This window comes from Zonotrichia albicollis, chromosome 9, assembly GCF_047830755.1.
Source record: "Zonotrichia albicollis isolate bZonAlb1 chromosome 9, bZonAlb1.hap1, whole genome shotgun sequence".
NCBI lineage: Eukaryota > Metazoa > Chordata > Aves > Passeriformes > Passerellidae > Zonotrichia > Zonotrichia albicollis.
The window spans coordinates 23,316,399-23,331,747 of record NC_133827.1 but is presented as its reverse complement, the minus strand read 5'-3'; the positions used below and the strand labels follow the sequence as shown (position 1 = coordinate 23,331,747).

Genomic DNA, 15,349 nt, shown 5'->3' with positions numbered 1-15,349 from the left:
GGCCACCCCCACACTCACCTGGCTGCCCCAACCCTGTAATGCCCAGTGTTTAATGGCTGATAATGCATACTGACCATCTATCCAGTGACAATGTCAGCCACAGCTCTCAGGCTCTCATCCTCCTCTCTAAGTACAGCACAGGCTCCAGCTCTCACCCTCACCCTGGTATTTCCTTTCAGTTCCTTTCCTTCTGACCTCCTGGTCAGGGACTGCACAAAGACCACACTTGCAGCCCTCTCTGAGCCCTCAGTGACATTTCCAGCTGTTTTCCTTTCCCATTCTGCTTCTTAATGACTTAACAACTGAGCTCTCCTGTGTGCCAGATCTAGATCTAGTTCACATAAGCTGAAGGAGTTTCTCTGGACGTATTGTCACGTGCTGATTAAAAGCTATACTGACATATCATTTAGCAAAACCAATATAAAAATGATAAAAAGGAAGCCATTTTACACGTACAGACTAACACAAGGACTCTATGTTGTTGCATAAATTACTTTATCACATACAGAAAAAAATCATGGTAATTTAAGCAACAGGGAGAGAGCAAGCACAAGGAATAGCAGAGCATTTTTCCTCTGTTAACTCCTCAGTTGCAACGTGGTGCAGATGACTTTTTTTTTGCTGAGGGTTACTAACATGTGGTGAAGAGCTGCACCCAGCCTGTCCACAACCACTTGGACTGATGTAACCGTACTCTGGAGCTCAAGAGATTTTATCCCTGAGGCAGAAAAACAATTACCTGAACGAAGACAGATATAGATTACTGAGTACTGAGATACTTACTTCCTAAACGAGGAAATATATCCTTATGGAAGTAGCGACGCTAAGGAATGGGAGATGAGGGAAATGACCGAGCGGGTGCGAAGCCCTGCCGGAGAAGGAGAGGCGAATAGCAGCCAATCCTGTGGGGTAATCAAGAGTGCGCTTCCCGGCAGGAGGGATTAGGCTGAGTTTCCCAGTTACATTCCTCCATCTCAGGGTTTCACTCCTGGAGAAGAAATGCACCATATGCACCAGATCTGGAAGCAGTTCAGGAGAACCCCCCTCTGCCACCCCCTTTCCTCCCTCAGAGCCGGCGCCATCCACACATAAGCAGAGAGGTGCAGGGGATGGGGGGCAGCGCTGCGCCCCGGGGCTGAGGGACGGGAGGTCAGTGCCGGGGCAGGACCCCCTCCCGGTGTGGGGTGGCCGTGCAGGGAGGAGAGGGGCTGTGGCATGAAGTGGGACGGGGTGTGTGGGTGCTCGCTGGGGGAGGGTGCCTTGCTGGGGAGGGAGGGAGCGAACGGAGGAAAGGGCTTCCCTACATCGAGGGAAGAATCCCCTCTGCAGGAGCTGAGGGGGGATGGAGGTAGGGGAGCCTGTGAAGGTGGGGGCCCTCTGGGGCAGGGATTGCTGCCTTTTGGCGGGGCCCTCGGGGAGGAGGGAGCCAGCCTCCCGGCGGAGGAGGGACCTGCGCTGGAGGGGAACCCGGGCTCTGGAGGTCTCTGCGGGCAGGAGTACCGGGACCGGGGTGGGGGGCTCTGAGAGGGCAGCTTGGGGAGGAGGGGAACGACGCGACACCTGAGGGGTCTGCGGGGGCTCAGAAAATATTTTGGTGGCGTTGAAAGGGTCTGCAGGGGGGGCTCTGAGAAGCTCTGGGGGAACTCAGGGGTCAGGCGGGAGCTCTGAGATCTCCGAGGAACAGGGGCTGAGAACTGCCGGGCTTTGAGGGGTTTCGGGAGGGATTTGGGGAAGGCTGAGGGAGATCCGCCGGCATTTGGCAGAACTCCGTGGAGCCTCGGAGGAAATCTGGGAACGAGGAGAGAGGCTGCAAGGAGCTAGGGGAGCTCTGAGGGGCTGGTGGAAGATCGCGGGAAGATCTGAGGGGATCTTGAGGGGGTCTCTGTGGGGAAAATCTGTGGAGAGGCTTTGAGGAGAATCTGAGGGGAGGCTCTGAGAGGATTTTGATGGAGAGCCCCTGGGGATGCCTGACGGAAGGTCTGAGGGGAGGCTCTGAGGGGATTTGAGGAGGCTGTCTAAAGATTTTAGGGGAGAGCCATGGGGACGCTTTGGGAGAAGTGGGTGTCTGAGGAGAGACTCTGAGGAGGCTTGGGGGCTCACAGGGGGGCCGGGCTGCGGGGGCGCCCCGGGGGCGGCTGCAAGTCCCCTCTCCCTCCCGTGCAGGCTGCTGCCTTCCTACCCCCGTTACCGTGGCAACCGCCCGGGCTCCCCCAGCCCCGCACCGCCGCCGCCGCTGCCGCCGGAGCTGCTGGGCAGCCGCCTGCCGCCACCGGCCATGGAGCTACTGGCCGCGGCCCTCAGCGCCGCCTGCGCCTTCGACCAGGACGGCTCGCCGGGACAGCTCACCAGGTGAGGGGGGTGCTGAGGGCGGGGGACGCGGGCGCGCGTAGGGGCCGCTGTCCCGCCGCTGTCCCGCCGCTGTTCTGAGGGCGCCTCTGCCTCTCCGCAGGCCGCCCCCCGCCGCTGAGGAGACCCCTGCCGCCGGCACGGGTGCGGCACCGCCCGCACACCCCATGACAGCCGACTCCTGGAGGAACCTCATCGAGCACATCGGTAAGGAGCCGAGCCCACCGCGGGATGTCCGGCCGCCGCTGCGGTCTCACACAACTTCGCCGCTTCTCCCGCTCCCCGCACCGATGGCTGCACAGCAGCCCCTAGAGGTGCCCTCAGCCCAGCCGGGCTGCACCTGCCGGCCCCCTGAACCCCCAAACCCAGAGCTAAAGACAAGCCGTGCACAGATGGGGGGAGTTAAGGGCGGGGTAAGGGCTTGTGCTGCAGGTCCCCAACTCCCTGTCCTTGCTGGGAACCCTCTCACCGTCCTTACCGTGGCTTTTTGAGGTCTTTGGGGGCATCGGGTTTGCACATTGCTCGGCAGTGGATTAATGCTATCGCAGAACAGCCTAACCTTATTCATAAATAATGATTATTCTTGTCGTTACGAAACAATTAATCATTAAGGCTACCCCAAGCTTTCTACTAAAATATGATTTTGCACTCCAGAAGGCATAAGACTAAAGTATTTTTTTCACCCATCCCGTTGGACATTAGTTGCATGCACCAGGTTCTGCATCTATTCAGTGTAACAGCCACTGGCACAGCACTTTGGACACAAGAATAAGTTATTTTGTCCTTTGTGGTCTCTAAAAAGGCAAAGTTGAGGTTATCTGGGTGACTATGGAGGAGAGGACTGTTAAGCATTAGCTCTTATGGTATTTTCTTTTCTTTTTTATCTTTATCTTTTGTGGGATGGGGAGAGAACCTCCACAGCTTGTTTCTTGCTTTCCCACATCAGAATTGTGACGTTCCTCAGAGGAATTTCATCAACAGCAAACATCAACCCATCCTGAGTTGGGTTTTATGGTGGGAATATAGAAGCTTTGTTTTTAAACACTCCTGCTCAGTTTCAGGAAATAGAATCAACATACTTGAATCTAGAGGGCAGGAATGCAGCACTTAGCATGGGAAAATGGAACATATAACTCACAAGCAGCATGGCAAGCCTCCCTGGCAGAAATGAGAAGGCTTCTTAGGCTGTCTCTGCTGTTTGGTGTCAGGCTGTGGCATGCAAGGCTGATTCTTGGTACACCTGATGCCTCTGGCACAATGCTGGAGAAGGAGGCTGGTGTGAAACCAGCAGCCTGCCAGCATCTGTCAGACAAACCAGCTGAGTTTGGGGCCTCCTGGAGGAAAGTGGTGAACAATTTGTGTGTGTTGCCAGATCTGTTACCTGGTTTTGGCTGTGTAGATACTAACCTACCAAGGGAGCTGTGTCAAAACACTGTCAGTTTACTGGGACTGTGCACCTCAGAGGTGAGATAAAAATACTAAAACCAGCAGGAGTTCAGAGCAACCCAGTTGCTATTTTCATATATATTTTTATGTGCTGTGTATCAGAGGGAAGCTGTGCAAAACTCTGCACACATCAGTGTAACTGCAAGTCTGTTGCACCTTTATGGAGGAGACTGGGTTTTGACAATCTGAGGTGTTATCTTTACCCCACCAGAGATGTAATATCAAATCGCTGGAGCTCACTCATTCCTCCCCTCCCTCCTGAGACATTAGTGGATTCTTTGCCTGAAACTGGAGCAGAGAATTTCAGAGAAAACCTCTCTGTGTATCCTGGGATTTTACATAGCTTTCAATGCAATAACGTTTACTTTAAGAGCGCTGCTAACTCTCTAAGGCAAGGATTTCCACAATTAGTAACTAGTTTTTCAATTCCCTTCCCAGCTTTTAAGAGAGCTGGGAAGGGAGACTGTGACAGCAAAATTAAATGGAATAAACAAAAAAGGAAATGTCTGTTACGTACTATAAAAATTATGTAAACATGCCTTATGAAGATCAGTCTTAAACACTTAAGCCAACAGATAACACCAAACTCATGCTCTGACCGCAGGGTTAACCGTTAGCCAGGTCACCGTAGGGACAGCTGGGACATTAAGTAATGGAGGGAGCATATGCAGGTCTCTGACATTTTGTGCTTGCTCCCTTACTAAATGTAAACATTTACTAAATAATTATATCATGAGTCACATTCAGCTATTGATCTCAGCTTTTTTATACACATTCTGTAAGTTCCTACATGTATTGTCTCCTTTCAACATGTCAAAACTTTGTACCTTGACCTTGCATCTGTTACCCCTCCTGTTCTGTGATCATCTCTTGTTCCATCTGGACAAGGCCTTGGCATAGATTCTCTCCCTCTTATCTACATAGTTTTTCTACCCATTGTAACCTCTTTGCAACATATGAGTAGACCCTTAGGACCAAGACAGCAGGGATATCTTTTATTCTTGCTAGCACAACGTCCTTATTTCTTCCTATCCTTCTGCCTACACATCTACCAGTCTTTTATCTTTCTTCTGTACCACCTTTCTGCTTTCTCCCCATATTGCTCTCTTAGAGTTGGTAGAGCTTCAACCAGTCTCTCTTGCTGTCATTTCCAATTGAATTCTGATGGTGGATGCTTTCCATCAGTCAGATCTTTCCATGCCTGTATTTGCTTTGCCTGCCACTGACAGCTCCATAGCTCTTACCTGGTCAGTCAGAGAACCTGGAAACAAAACCAGCTTTCATTATCTGGGGCTTATTTCCTTAAAGGCAAGAGAAAAATAGTCTTGAGGATCTTTTAAAAAGGGCTGCTCTTCAGATTTGCATGAGGGACCCTAAATCCCCCTTACACAAAGCATCCTCTGACTTGCAAGGCAGAGCCAGCAGCACAACATGGCTGTAAACCTGCAGTCAAACACTGCAAGTATAATTATCTCCAATTTGAGTAAAATAGATTATGCTTCAGTTTCCCAGCGTGTTTTCCCTTGAGTCAAGCACTGCCCACGCTGCTGCAGGATATTGCTTCCCAGCTTGTCCTGCTCTCTATGGGGCAAAAAGAACCCAGAGCCCTCGAGCACAGGCTGGCCATACGGATCAGTGCCACCAAAAGCAGCTCCAATTTAGCAGTCTCTGCTATGTACTGAAGGAGCACTTCCACCCTGCTACATCCTCAGCACCCTCCCTGATGGTGAAAAACAGCCTGAAATGCTTAGGAAAGCCAGATAAACCTAGTTGACGCAGAGAGAAATTACATAAGTGGCAGCAGCATGCAAAACTTCAGGGGAAGTCTCCTCTGCTCAGCACTGTGTAGGAAGCTAACAGAAGACTCTGTGGTTTCCTAGGCACAGCTACCCTTACTGCTATTTTAATCTGGTGTTGAACATCTTTCCAGGAAGAACAGATAACAGGACACACTCGCAGACTGCAGTAATCCTGTGCTTATTCCTGGACCTTTCCCCAGCATATTTCCTGTATAGTTTTAGCACTGACTGGTACAGAACCTCATTGAAACTGGTCCAGAGATTATACAGGTGGCAACATCTACATTTCTGCCTACTTAAGACAAACTTTTAATCTCATTGTCTCTCACCTTATTGCACACAGAATGTCAGATCAAATATCATGAATACATGTGACCAGATAAATTTTAACCCCTAATGATTCAGACAAAATTAATTATTTAGCATGGTTTTTTTAACTTCAAAGGATTTTCTCTTTATTCATTCATGTTACACTGCTATTCAAGTATAAACCAAGGGAGATAATATAAATTGTGCTTCTTGAATTTCATTAAGGGAGGAAAGTGACTCAGTGTGCTCATGCTCTCCTGCCTTTACATGTCTTCTAAATTACATTTTATATTCAAGCAATTAAAATTCTGGGTCCTACAGATGGTTCAGAAAGAAAAATGGGACAGTTTGAAAGCCCTCAGAGAGACAAAGGATGTTCTAAAGATTGAACTTCAGGATTCCTACCTTTTCCATGCTGTCAGTTGATACCAGAGTGGAGGCAAATCCAGTGCAATTTTATCTTCTCCCAAAGTTAGTAATTGAAACTTGGAAGACACCTGGTGTCATTGATGTGCTGCCCCATAGTGTGAACTCAGAGCCTGTTCCTTAGTCCTGTAGCAAATAGGTACCTTTTAGATATTAGTTTTGCATCTTCAGGCATCATAGAAACTAAGAAGGAAAACAGCAGGATATTAAGCAACATGTCCAAGGCTAACCATGAAGTCCATACCAAAGCAAACCTGTAGCTAGTTGTAGTAACTGTAGCTAGTTGTCCCAAAGCTTCACCTGTCCAATGCCAGTAACAGCAGCTCAGTGTTTCCTCATTAAGGATTTTTGTGGCCATTAAATTGCTCCTTTTAAAGTCATTTCAATGTGTGCAGTATGACTTTTCCAGACACACACCTTAACATCAACCTATATAACTTGTAACATAGTAATATAACAGAGAAAATCAAGGTTTAAAAGACATTTAAAAGCCTGACAAGTCAGTTCTTTTATGTCTTCTGAGTGATGATGGATTCATCTGACTGTGTTACTAAATGTTTTGTGAGAGCAGATTTTTACATTTTAGATTTAGAAATGCCCTTCCATTTATATCTTCCACTTCTGGCTGAAGTAGGAATACCATAACAGGCTTTTCACTCTGCATGGAAGGGACATCTCTCACCTCTGCTGAGGTGAACTAAAGCAAAGCAATTTTCCTTTCCCACAATCTCGTTCAGTTGCAGCCTCTCAGACCTGCTGTGTTCCTTCCCAGGGCTCTTGTACCAGGAATACCGAGATAAATCTACGCGCGAGGAGATTGAAACCAGGCGACTGCAAGATTCACAGACAGACCCTGAGGAGACTTCACCCAGTGAGGAAACCCCATCTGAAGCAGAGTCCACAAGTACAACTGAAAACAAAGCTCCACCACAAATCAATTTGCTGAGAAATTCCAACTCCAGGTTCAACTTATGGCAGGATCTTCCTGAGGTCCAGAACAGTGGTGTCCTCAGCATCCTCCAACCAGATGAGATCAAACTGCAGGAGGTAATGAAGGAGTATTAAGAATATTTCTTAATCGTGTTGCTGCTTAAAAAATGGAAATTTAATTAGGCCAAATGATCAAGGTTTAAAAACTAAAAGCTTCACAGCAGTCGCAGACAAGCCTTGCCCTGTTGAGTACTTTCTGAGTTGCACTGGTTAATGTACCACTCATTGTTTATTGTGAAACTGCAGATATTTTTCTGTATGCTACTGCTGCTGGATGTTTCTGTAGCAAAAGGAACTTCTTTTCCCTTTTCTGATTCGGTGTTAGGAGCAACTTACAAAAGAAGAGAGATATTAGGAAGTTTTTACAAAAGAGCCATCGGTTCCAGTGCATATTAATCCTTTTCTGAATTAACTATCAGGACCCATACCTTTCCACCAGAATTCTTAGAAGAATTCAACCATTAACTGCAAGGCTTTGAATATCTGACATAGTAGAAATAGAAGAGATAGAGATTGATATACATACTTATATTTTATTGTTGCTACTTGGAGTCTATTGCAAACAGTAAAAATTAATGACAGGTATATTTGCATTTAGCTATACAATGCAGTGACATCACTATTTTAGAGCCATGTGCTGTGACTTACAGGACTGAAAGGAGTAGGTGGGGGTAGCTGTCACAAGTGATGACAACATCAGTTGCCCCACAATTTACAACTGGTTGCTATTTTGGGTATTATGGGGAGTGTGAGTGTTCTTTGTCACTGCATAGCACTGCATTTATAGCCAGCAGTGGAGAGGGCAAACCCTGTAATGTGTGGTTTGCGCTGTGGTACAAGGCTCTATCCCACATCTCCAGCTGTACTCCTGCACCAGGATTGCCTCTGATGAGAGGGTGGGATGGGTGTGGCAGTGAATCTGCTTAGCCCTGGCTCATGGGACTGTACCCTAAGTGCTGAAGAACATCTCGGGGTGTAAGCAGTCCCTCCTAAGTTCAGTCAGACTTCCATAATCCACGCTGAGGAGCACCTTGTGCACACAGTGCCAGTCCCAGCTAGGGCTGGAACTTGACTGTGACACTGGAAAGTTCATCTTGTGCACTCCAAGGGCAGTGTTATTCACACCCTTAGTGGAGCAGACTGGTGTTTACATACAGTAGTTTGGGCTAGCAAGCACAGGCTGTTAGTGTATCAGGGTTAGGGCTGAAGGTGAATGAAATAATTTGGTTTTTTCGCCATGTTCTTCTTCTGCACTGGTTATTTGGATTTGCTCTGTTTACCTGGCAAAACACGGTACTTCCAAGTGCCAGCATGACAAACACAATCTGGCATCTGAAAAATTACAGGCTTTTAGTTTTACTTTTGCTTCAAAATGAAAAAATTTTTATGGAGAAATATTTTGCTAAAAAGCTTGCATTATAGATTTCAAAACTTGTCATTTCTGTTAAGTTACATTTGTTACCTGTATGTGGTTTTGGGAAAAAAATCTTGGTGCTGCTAAACCTCCATATTAAGTGTGGTCAATTTTCTTCTTTCTGTTAAAATAACCAGAGAAATAAAGCAGTTGGAGAATGGAACAGTGCTGTCATAAAGAAGTGCTGTGCCTTCTCCACTGTTAGTTTATCAGACCTGAAATTTTCTTCCTGCTTGTCCTGGGATTAGCACACTAAGAGATTATAAAATTGCTCCAAGCCAGAAAGCTGTGAAATTGGCTGAACATTGGACAGATAGAGTGGAGAAGTTGCTTTATGAGGAGGATCAAGGTCAGAAAACAAGGAGGGCCAGAGAAATCACTGAAGGTATTGAAGAGATTATGTTGAATTCAGCCTTGCTGTAAGCAAGCACTGCTTGCTCCTGCAGTTCTGGATCTCTATTCATGTTGGCTGTGAACTGTGAGAGTGAACTGTACATGAGGGCTTAATTTAGTAAATGTAAAATATTCAGCTTCATAAAGGAGAATTGGAGAAGTTTTCCTGAAGTACAGGACAGCAGAAATTTTGGAATAAATATCTTAAGGACAAAACTGTATTTTCTGACCCATTTTATCTTCAAAGCTGTAGTAAACACAGGGACTAGAAAAGCTTGCATGTCTTCAGCCAGGAAAGGTGGAGTAAAAGCATTATTTTGATCATAGGGAGAAATACTGAGAAAGAAAGTTGAACACCCTGCTTCATAGCTGAGAAAGGAACACCACCAGAGCTGTGACAGAGCAGGGCTTAAACAGTCAGAGAAAAAGTTGGTTATCTGAAATAATCTTCAGGTGAAAGGCTAGAACAAGAAGAGAAATCTGGTATTCATTAGTGGCAATGATGGAAATTACTGAGCAGCTTATCAATGCAAGATTAAAAAAGGATAAGGATTTTTAAGCATCAAAACAAGAAACTTGACTGGAAGAGGAGTGGATGCTTGAAAAGTATCATGGAAAGTGATTTTTTTTATTGTCCCCATTGGAACAAACAAGACAGATATTATCGCTATGGATTTCATTATTTCTTTAGTATAGCCTGCATTCTGGACCTGCCCTTGCAGGTGTGGCGCCCTCCACTACAGCAAACAGCAAACACAGATTCTGCAGTCAGACTTGGCAGAAAAAAATCCTGACTTGGAGTCTCTGAAAAGCTGCAGTGCAAAATGATTGGAGGTATCAATCTCCAGAATACCTGGAAGGGACAAGCTATCCTAACACATCCTGTATATCTTTGCCTATTTCCACCTCTCTCGCTTATCAAATAAAAAGGTACAGGTAAATCTGGAAAAGTTACATTTAGGACTAAGCCAGTCATGCAGAAAGAGAGAGGTTCTCTCACAGGTTCACCCAGTGCCTGGGTAAAGCTTCTGGGAAAAGATGAGCTGATAGTCCTGCACTTTTTTCATAAGGAATCTGGCCTTGAAAAAAATCCAGTGTTCTCTTATTTCTTAAACACTGTCTGTTCCATGGTCACTAAGTTCATCTTTATAGACACCCTTTGCTGTGTCTCCCTACTGGGGGCTGTGCAGGCACAATCTCCTCCTCTGGTGCAGAAAACCACTTGTTGGACTTGGGTGCCCACTGGGAACATTTCCTAGGCTGCCAACCCTGCAAAGGGCTGAAATGTCACTTCAACTGACTGCTGTTTTAGCATCTCTGGGTTGAGTAACAGTCCCTCCTTCTGAACCCATTCACCCAGACCTTGGAGTGCAGCACAGTGTCAGGGACACAACCCAGGTCTCTACCTCGAGTTCTTATGTGATGCACAGTGATATTTCCAGGAAAAGGCCAAAAACTGATCAGTGAAAAAATCCAAATAATTTCTTTAAAGATAAAAAAGAGACAACAAGCAAGCCACAAGACAGACCCCCAGCTAATTCAGAGTATATTTCTCTATGTACACATCACAAAAACCACTGCATGTACCTGTGGCTTCATATGACCTCCTCAACTTTAGCTGTGCCCCAGCAGCCACTGAGAAGCAGTCCCTGAGCTCTGACACCGCTCTGCCTGGCCAGCCCCCCCTCAGAGTGCAACAGAGGAGCTGTGGGAACAAAGGGAGCATTGAAGCAGCTTTAGATTCAAGGGAGCAAAACTTTCACTGAACTACCAACTGCCTCTCCTAGTAATGGCAGCATGGGCCATGGGCACCAGGACAAGGAACCCAAGGCACCCCTTCATCAAGAGATGCCTGAAGGATTTAACAGCATTGTGTTGAACCTCTGTGAAAGTCTTCAGTTAATCTTACTTCAACTAATGGATACAGTAGTTGTGTAAATAAACACCTTTTGTATCTACCTCTGAACAGAGACAACATACACTCCCCCAGAGAGTAAGGGATCTCTGAGTGGTAATAGTGGAATGTCCCTGCAGCACTTGCAATAGGTAGAAGACTTTATATCTGCATCTCATTAAACTGATTTTTATCTCTGAATGAAACCATCAATTTGCCGTTCTGCTTCCACAGACCACATCCTTGGCCTGAGGAAACCAGGGTTTTCTCTTCTACCAGGATAAGCAAAGGCTGAAATTTGGAGATTATTTATGATTTCTGATAGTACTTAGGCACTACTGTATCTTGTCCTGTTCTGTTGTGAATTGGGGCAGAAAAATGTAGGGCCAGGGCTGACCAGGGAGTCTCACTTGGACAGTAACAGCTGTGTTTCCTCTAGGTCAGGGCTGATGGTTGTGGGAGGAAGACTTCCCTGACTAACTCACTGTCTCCTCACAAAACGTGACAAATGCATTGTGGGCTGACCTCTCCCTGCAGCCTGGGCCTGCAGGGTGGGTGCAGGGTCCATAGCTGTGCAGCACAGATGTTCTCATTATTGCCCAGTGTAATGCTCTGTAGAAGGTACCTGCTGACTTCCGTCTTTGGGATTCTCCCCCAGGCCATGTTTGAGCTGGTTACTTCAGAAGCATCATATTACAAGAGTCTGAATCTGCTGGTGTCTCACTTCATGGAGAATGAGCGTCTGAAAAAGATCTTACACCAGTCTGAGGCACACATCCTGTTCTCCAACGTGCTGGATGTCATGGCTGTCAGCGAGCGGTAAGTTGGCTGCTGAGTGGCACTGAAAGCAGCAGCTTTAGGTAACTGCACTTGGAGAGGGATGGAGGAGCTGACTTCTCCTGGGATTGCCTGGGACAGATAGGTCACAATTAATAGGGGTGCTGACTTTCTCATTTAGCTTCCTGTTGGACCTCGAGCAGCGAGTGGAGGAGAACATTGTGATCTCGGACGTGTGTGATATTGTCTACCAGCACACAGTTAATCACTTCTCTGTGTACATCACCTATGTCTCCAACCAGACCTACCAGGAGAGAACCTACAAGCAGCTCCTGTGAGTTCTAGCACTTGTTGCTGCACCATTTTGTAAAATTGTACAAGCTACAGATTTAGCTGTAATTTTGGTATTTATGAGAAAGGGCTAGATAGCACAGAAATGGGGTTTCCCTCTTCATGATTTCTCACTGCATCTGTAAAAAGAAAACACAATTAAAGGCTTTATAGTAAGGATTAGTTGATGCAGGTAACATGGCAAGTAAACTCAAAGCCAGCATTTCTCAACTGCAGGAAATATTTATGGTGCGTGCAGGGCCATGTACATGCTTGTGTAATGCACGTATTTTTAACCTGCAAGTAGAGGCAAGAGATGGAAGGCCAAGAACATAATACAGATCTCTGATGAGAACAACAGCCACTGCTTTTCCCAACCTTCTCAGCAAGGCATTAGATTTTGCTTAATTTCATAACTATTCTTTTTCAGAACAATAGGATTTTCTTAAAAGAAGAAAAAAAAATTTAAAAAGCTATTTTCTTCACATTCTACTGTTATACACAGATCTAGGCCTGAGGATATAATCCAACATATTTTTGTAGTATTTTTCAAGTGTAGCCAATCTTTTGGTCCAGTAGGAATTCTCTGATACAAGCTCAAAACAACGAGTGCCCTACAAGCTTGTCTTTGAGAGGAGAAGAAGAATCAATTTTTCTCTAGTTACAATGTCCTGGATTCTTTCAGGACAGCCTATTGCACATGCTGCACTGTATTTTCTTCTATAGCATCTGCTGGTTCAGGCAAGGGTAACAATGTTTAGTCCTTTCATTTCTCTGCTCTCTAACTTTTGAGGGAAAAATATTTTAAGGGGCCTTTATTGAGCTTGGCCTGCTGTTCTTTCCAAAAAGAGGGTACCACAGGGTTTCCTTCAGTCAGAGGTGAGCAATACAGCTGCAGAAAGAATTTGCCTACAGTCATTATCTAAACACTTAGAAGCAAAGCAGCAATAGGCTGGGTTACTTGAGCTTGAAAGGGACCTGTTGGAGATGAGATACTCCTAAATGTGAATTCAGAGGGCAGCATTTTTGTCTGCAGGAATACATAAAGCATGTTGAAAAGAACTGACTCCCTTCCCCAGGCTCCCAGCTAGCACAGGAATTTTGCAACACTTGGCTGAACTCAAAGCCTGAGGTGTGTCACAGTTTCCCCCATTTGGCTGTTCCTCACATGCAGTTCCATTCTGCTGTGAGTCACCCTGCCAGACAGGTACCTGCTGCAGCAAGGAGGGACTCTGCCAATGGCTTCTTTCACATGTTGTGAGGAACACCCAGTACAGACAGGTTTTGCACACTTACCAACCTCTCTGCATCCATGCTGTTTCCAAAACTAGCCATGACTCCAGCAGCACAAGCCTTGCTCAGGTTCACTCAGTCCATGGCTGCCAGGAAGCTTTGTCTGCCTGTGGCAGCCAGGACCACTCTGCTCTGCACAGCTGTGTCTGTGGCCCAGCTCTGCCCTCACGTCCTGCAGACATCAGCAGGGAAGGCCCAGCCATGGCCTCTGCCCTTCTCAGGCCAGATTATGATTTCCATCCTCTAGCTAAGCAGCAAGGAATATTCAAGCTTGAGCTACTTTGTGGCTTGTCTTGTTCTTATGACTGTGTGAATTTCACCTTATCACAGAGTTCCAACTGTGTAAAAATATATAATTATGCCTCTGACTCATTTACTTGGACACATACCCCATTCACATACACCTACACACGCAGTGTATGCTGCTGAGCTAGATATGAACACATGTGAGCACTGCTGTGGCTTGTACATTAGAAGTCTATTTTTTCCCTCCCCCAACACTATTTATAGTTTTAGATTTAAACTAAAATACACCCAAAGGCATTCAGTCCCCTCCTTCCCTCTTCTCTCCTATTGGGAGAGACCAGGCAGATGCTGTCTCTGGGACCAAGCTGCTTTTGGGTCACCAGCCATATGCCAGAGTCCCAGGCAGGGTAGCACTCAAAGTTCTCAGCTTCTCTATCTCTCCTCTCAGCCAGGACAAACCAGCCTTTCGGGAAGTGATCTCACAGCTGGAGCTGGATCCCAAGTGCAAAGGCTTGTCCTTTTCTTCCTTCCTGATTCTGCCATTTCAAAGAATCACTCGACTCAAGCTGCTGGTGCAGGTAGAGTTTTGCTCTTCTCTCTCTAACAAAGGACTTCTGGATCACTTCTGGAAATTTCCTTTCCAGCAGCTGTGAATGGGGCTTAGACACAGCCACAGTGACCCTAGAACTGGCTGAAGCCTTTCCACAGAGTCAGACATTCACCATAACTATGGGAAAAGGATTTCAATCCCTCAGAGTCCATCCCTGAATTAGTGTTGAATTTGCCTGATAGCTTTTACTGGCTGAGAGCTGAGGAGGAGCTTTGCCAGAAGGGGTAGCAGCAGTCCATTAATCCAGCTGCCTGATGGTTAGGATGGTGACACAAACATGCAGAGCAGCTGGATGACACAGGGATGCTACACCACGATGGCTTGGACCAGTCAGCCAGTGCTTTGCCACCTTATCTAAACACTGCTGGAGAATATCCTTCTAGGGATCAGGAAACAGCTCAGTCCCAAATGGTCGTATCCCACTGGGATTACCAATATCACTGTCTATTAGTGCTAGGTCTAGTTATTTATTAATTTATTTTTATAAAATAAGAACCTACCTGTTATATTTCTCTTAGATACAAGGTCAGATGGGAAGAGGTTTTAACGAGAAAGGGGAACTAAGAGGTGAGAGTCATTGTGCTGTGTCACTTTTGCTGTAATTAGGCTGATGGCCAGAAGTAATTTGTAGGCTAGCAAACTTTACCTTTCTGTGCTCTCACGTTGGGATCAGCATTAACACAGCCTTTTCTCCCCTGCAGAATATTTTGAAGAAAGTGGAGGAGAAATCTGACAGGGAATCCACTGCCCTGGATGCACATAAAGAACTGGAAACAGTAAGTTTGAATTAGTTAATGGAGGGCCATTAAGGTTAAATCACCATGTTCCATTTCACACACACACACACACACAAGCCCCTGTAAAAATCCCCTGCAGACTACATTCTGTCTGGGAGCAGTTTCTTTGAATTCTGTCACTGTGTTTCAAGAGGTTTTTCCCCTGAAGTCTGAAGGATGGACTAGTCTACTTGCACATAGATGTCAGTGACAGCCAATCCCTTGCTAACAACAGATGTGTGTTTCTGCCATAGGAAAGGGCAGAGAATGTTTTCCTTTAGAGTCTCCAGGAACACAAAA

At 46.1% G+C, this 15,349-nt stretch overlaps 2 protein-coding genes across 15 annotated transcripts in view; one reads left to right on the top strand and one right to left on the bottom strand.

Moving 5' to 3' along the window:
• NEU2 (neuraminidase 2) overlaps positions 1-923 on the bottom strand; it is a 39,789-nt gene extending 38,866 nt beyond the window's left edge. For 7 of the 9 annotated variants that reach the window (XM_026798044.2, XM_074547012.1, XM_026798043.2 and 4 more), the window contains exon 1: positions 784-923. The gene's annotated coding sequence lies outside the window, so the exon portion shown is untranslated. Of the gene's footprint in view, positions 1-74; positions 368-783 lie in introns of those variants that run through there. The other 2 variants (XM_074547008.1, XM_074547006.1) reach the window with 1 other exon arrangement.
• Positions 1-15,349, top strand: part of NGEF (neuronal guanine nucleotide exchange factor) — a 47,819-nt gene that overhangs the window by 21,479 nt on the left and 10,991 nt on the right. For 2 of the 6 annotated variants that reach the window (XM_026798040.2, XM_074547001.1), the window contains exons 5-11: positions 2,164-2,349; positions 2,450-2,553; positions 7,099-7,373; positions 11,676-11,836; positions 11,976-12,128; positions 14,112-14,241; positions 14,975-15,049. In XM_026798040.2, the coding sequence (XP_026653841.2) occupies positions 2,164-2,349; positions 2,450-2,553; positions 7,099-7,373; positions 11,676-11,836; positions 11,976-12,128; positions 14,112-14,241; positions 14,975-15,049 (1,084 nt within the window). Of the gene's footprint in view, positions 1-1,013; positions 1,150-1,232; positions 1,481-1,743; positions 1,978-2,163; positions 2,350-2,449; positions 2,554-7,098; positions 7,374-11,675; positions 11,837-11,975; positions 12,129-14,111; positions 14,242-14,974; positions 15,050-15,349 lie in introns of those variants that run through there. The other 4 variants (XM_005495117.4, XM_005495118.4, XM_074547003.1 and 1 more) reach the window with 4 other exon arrangements.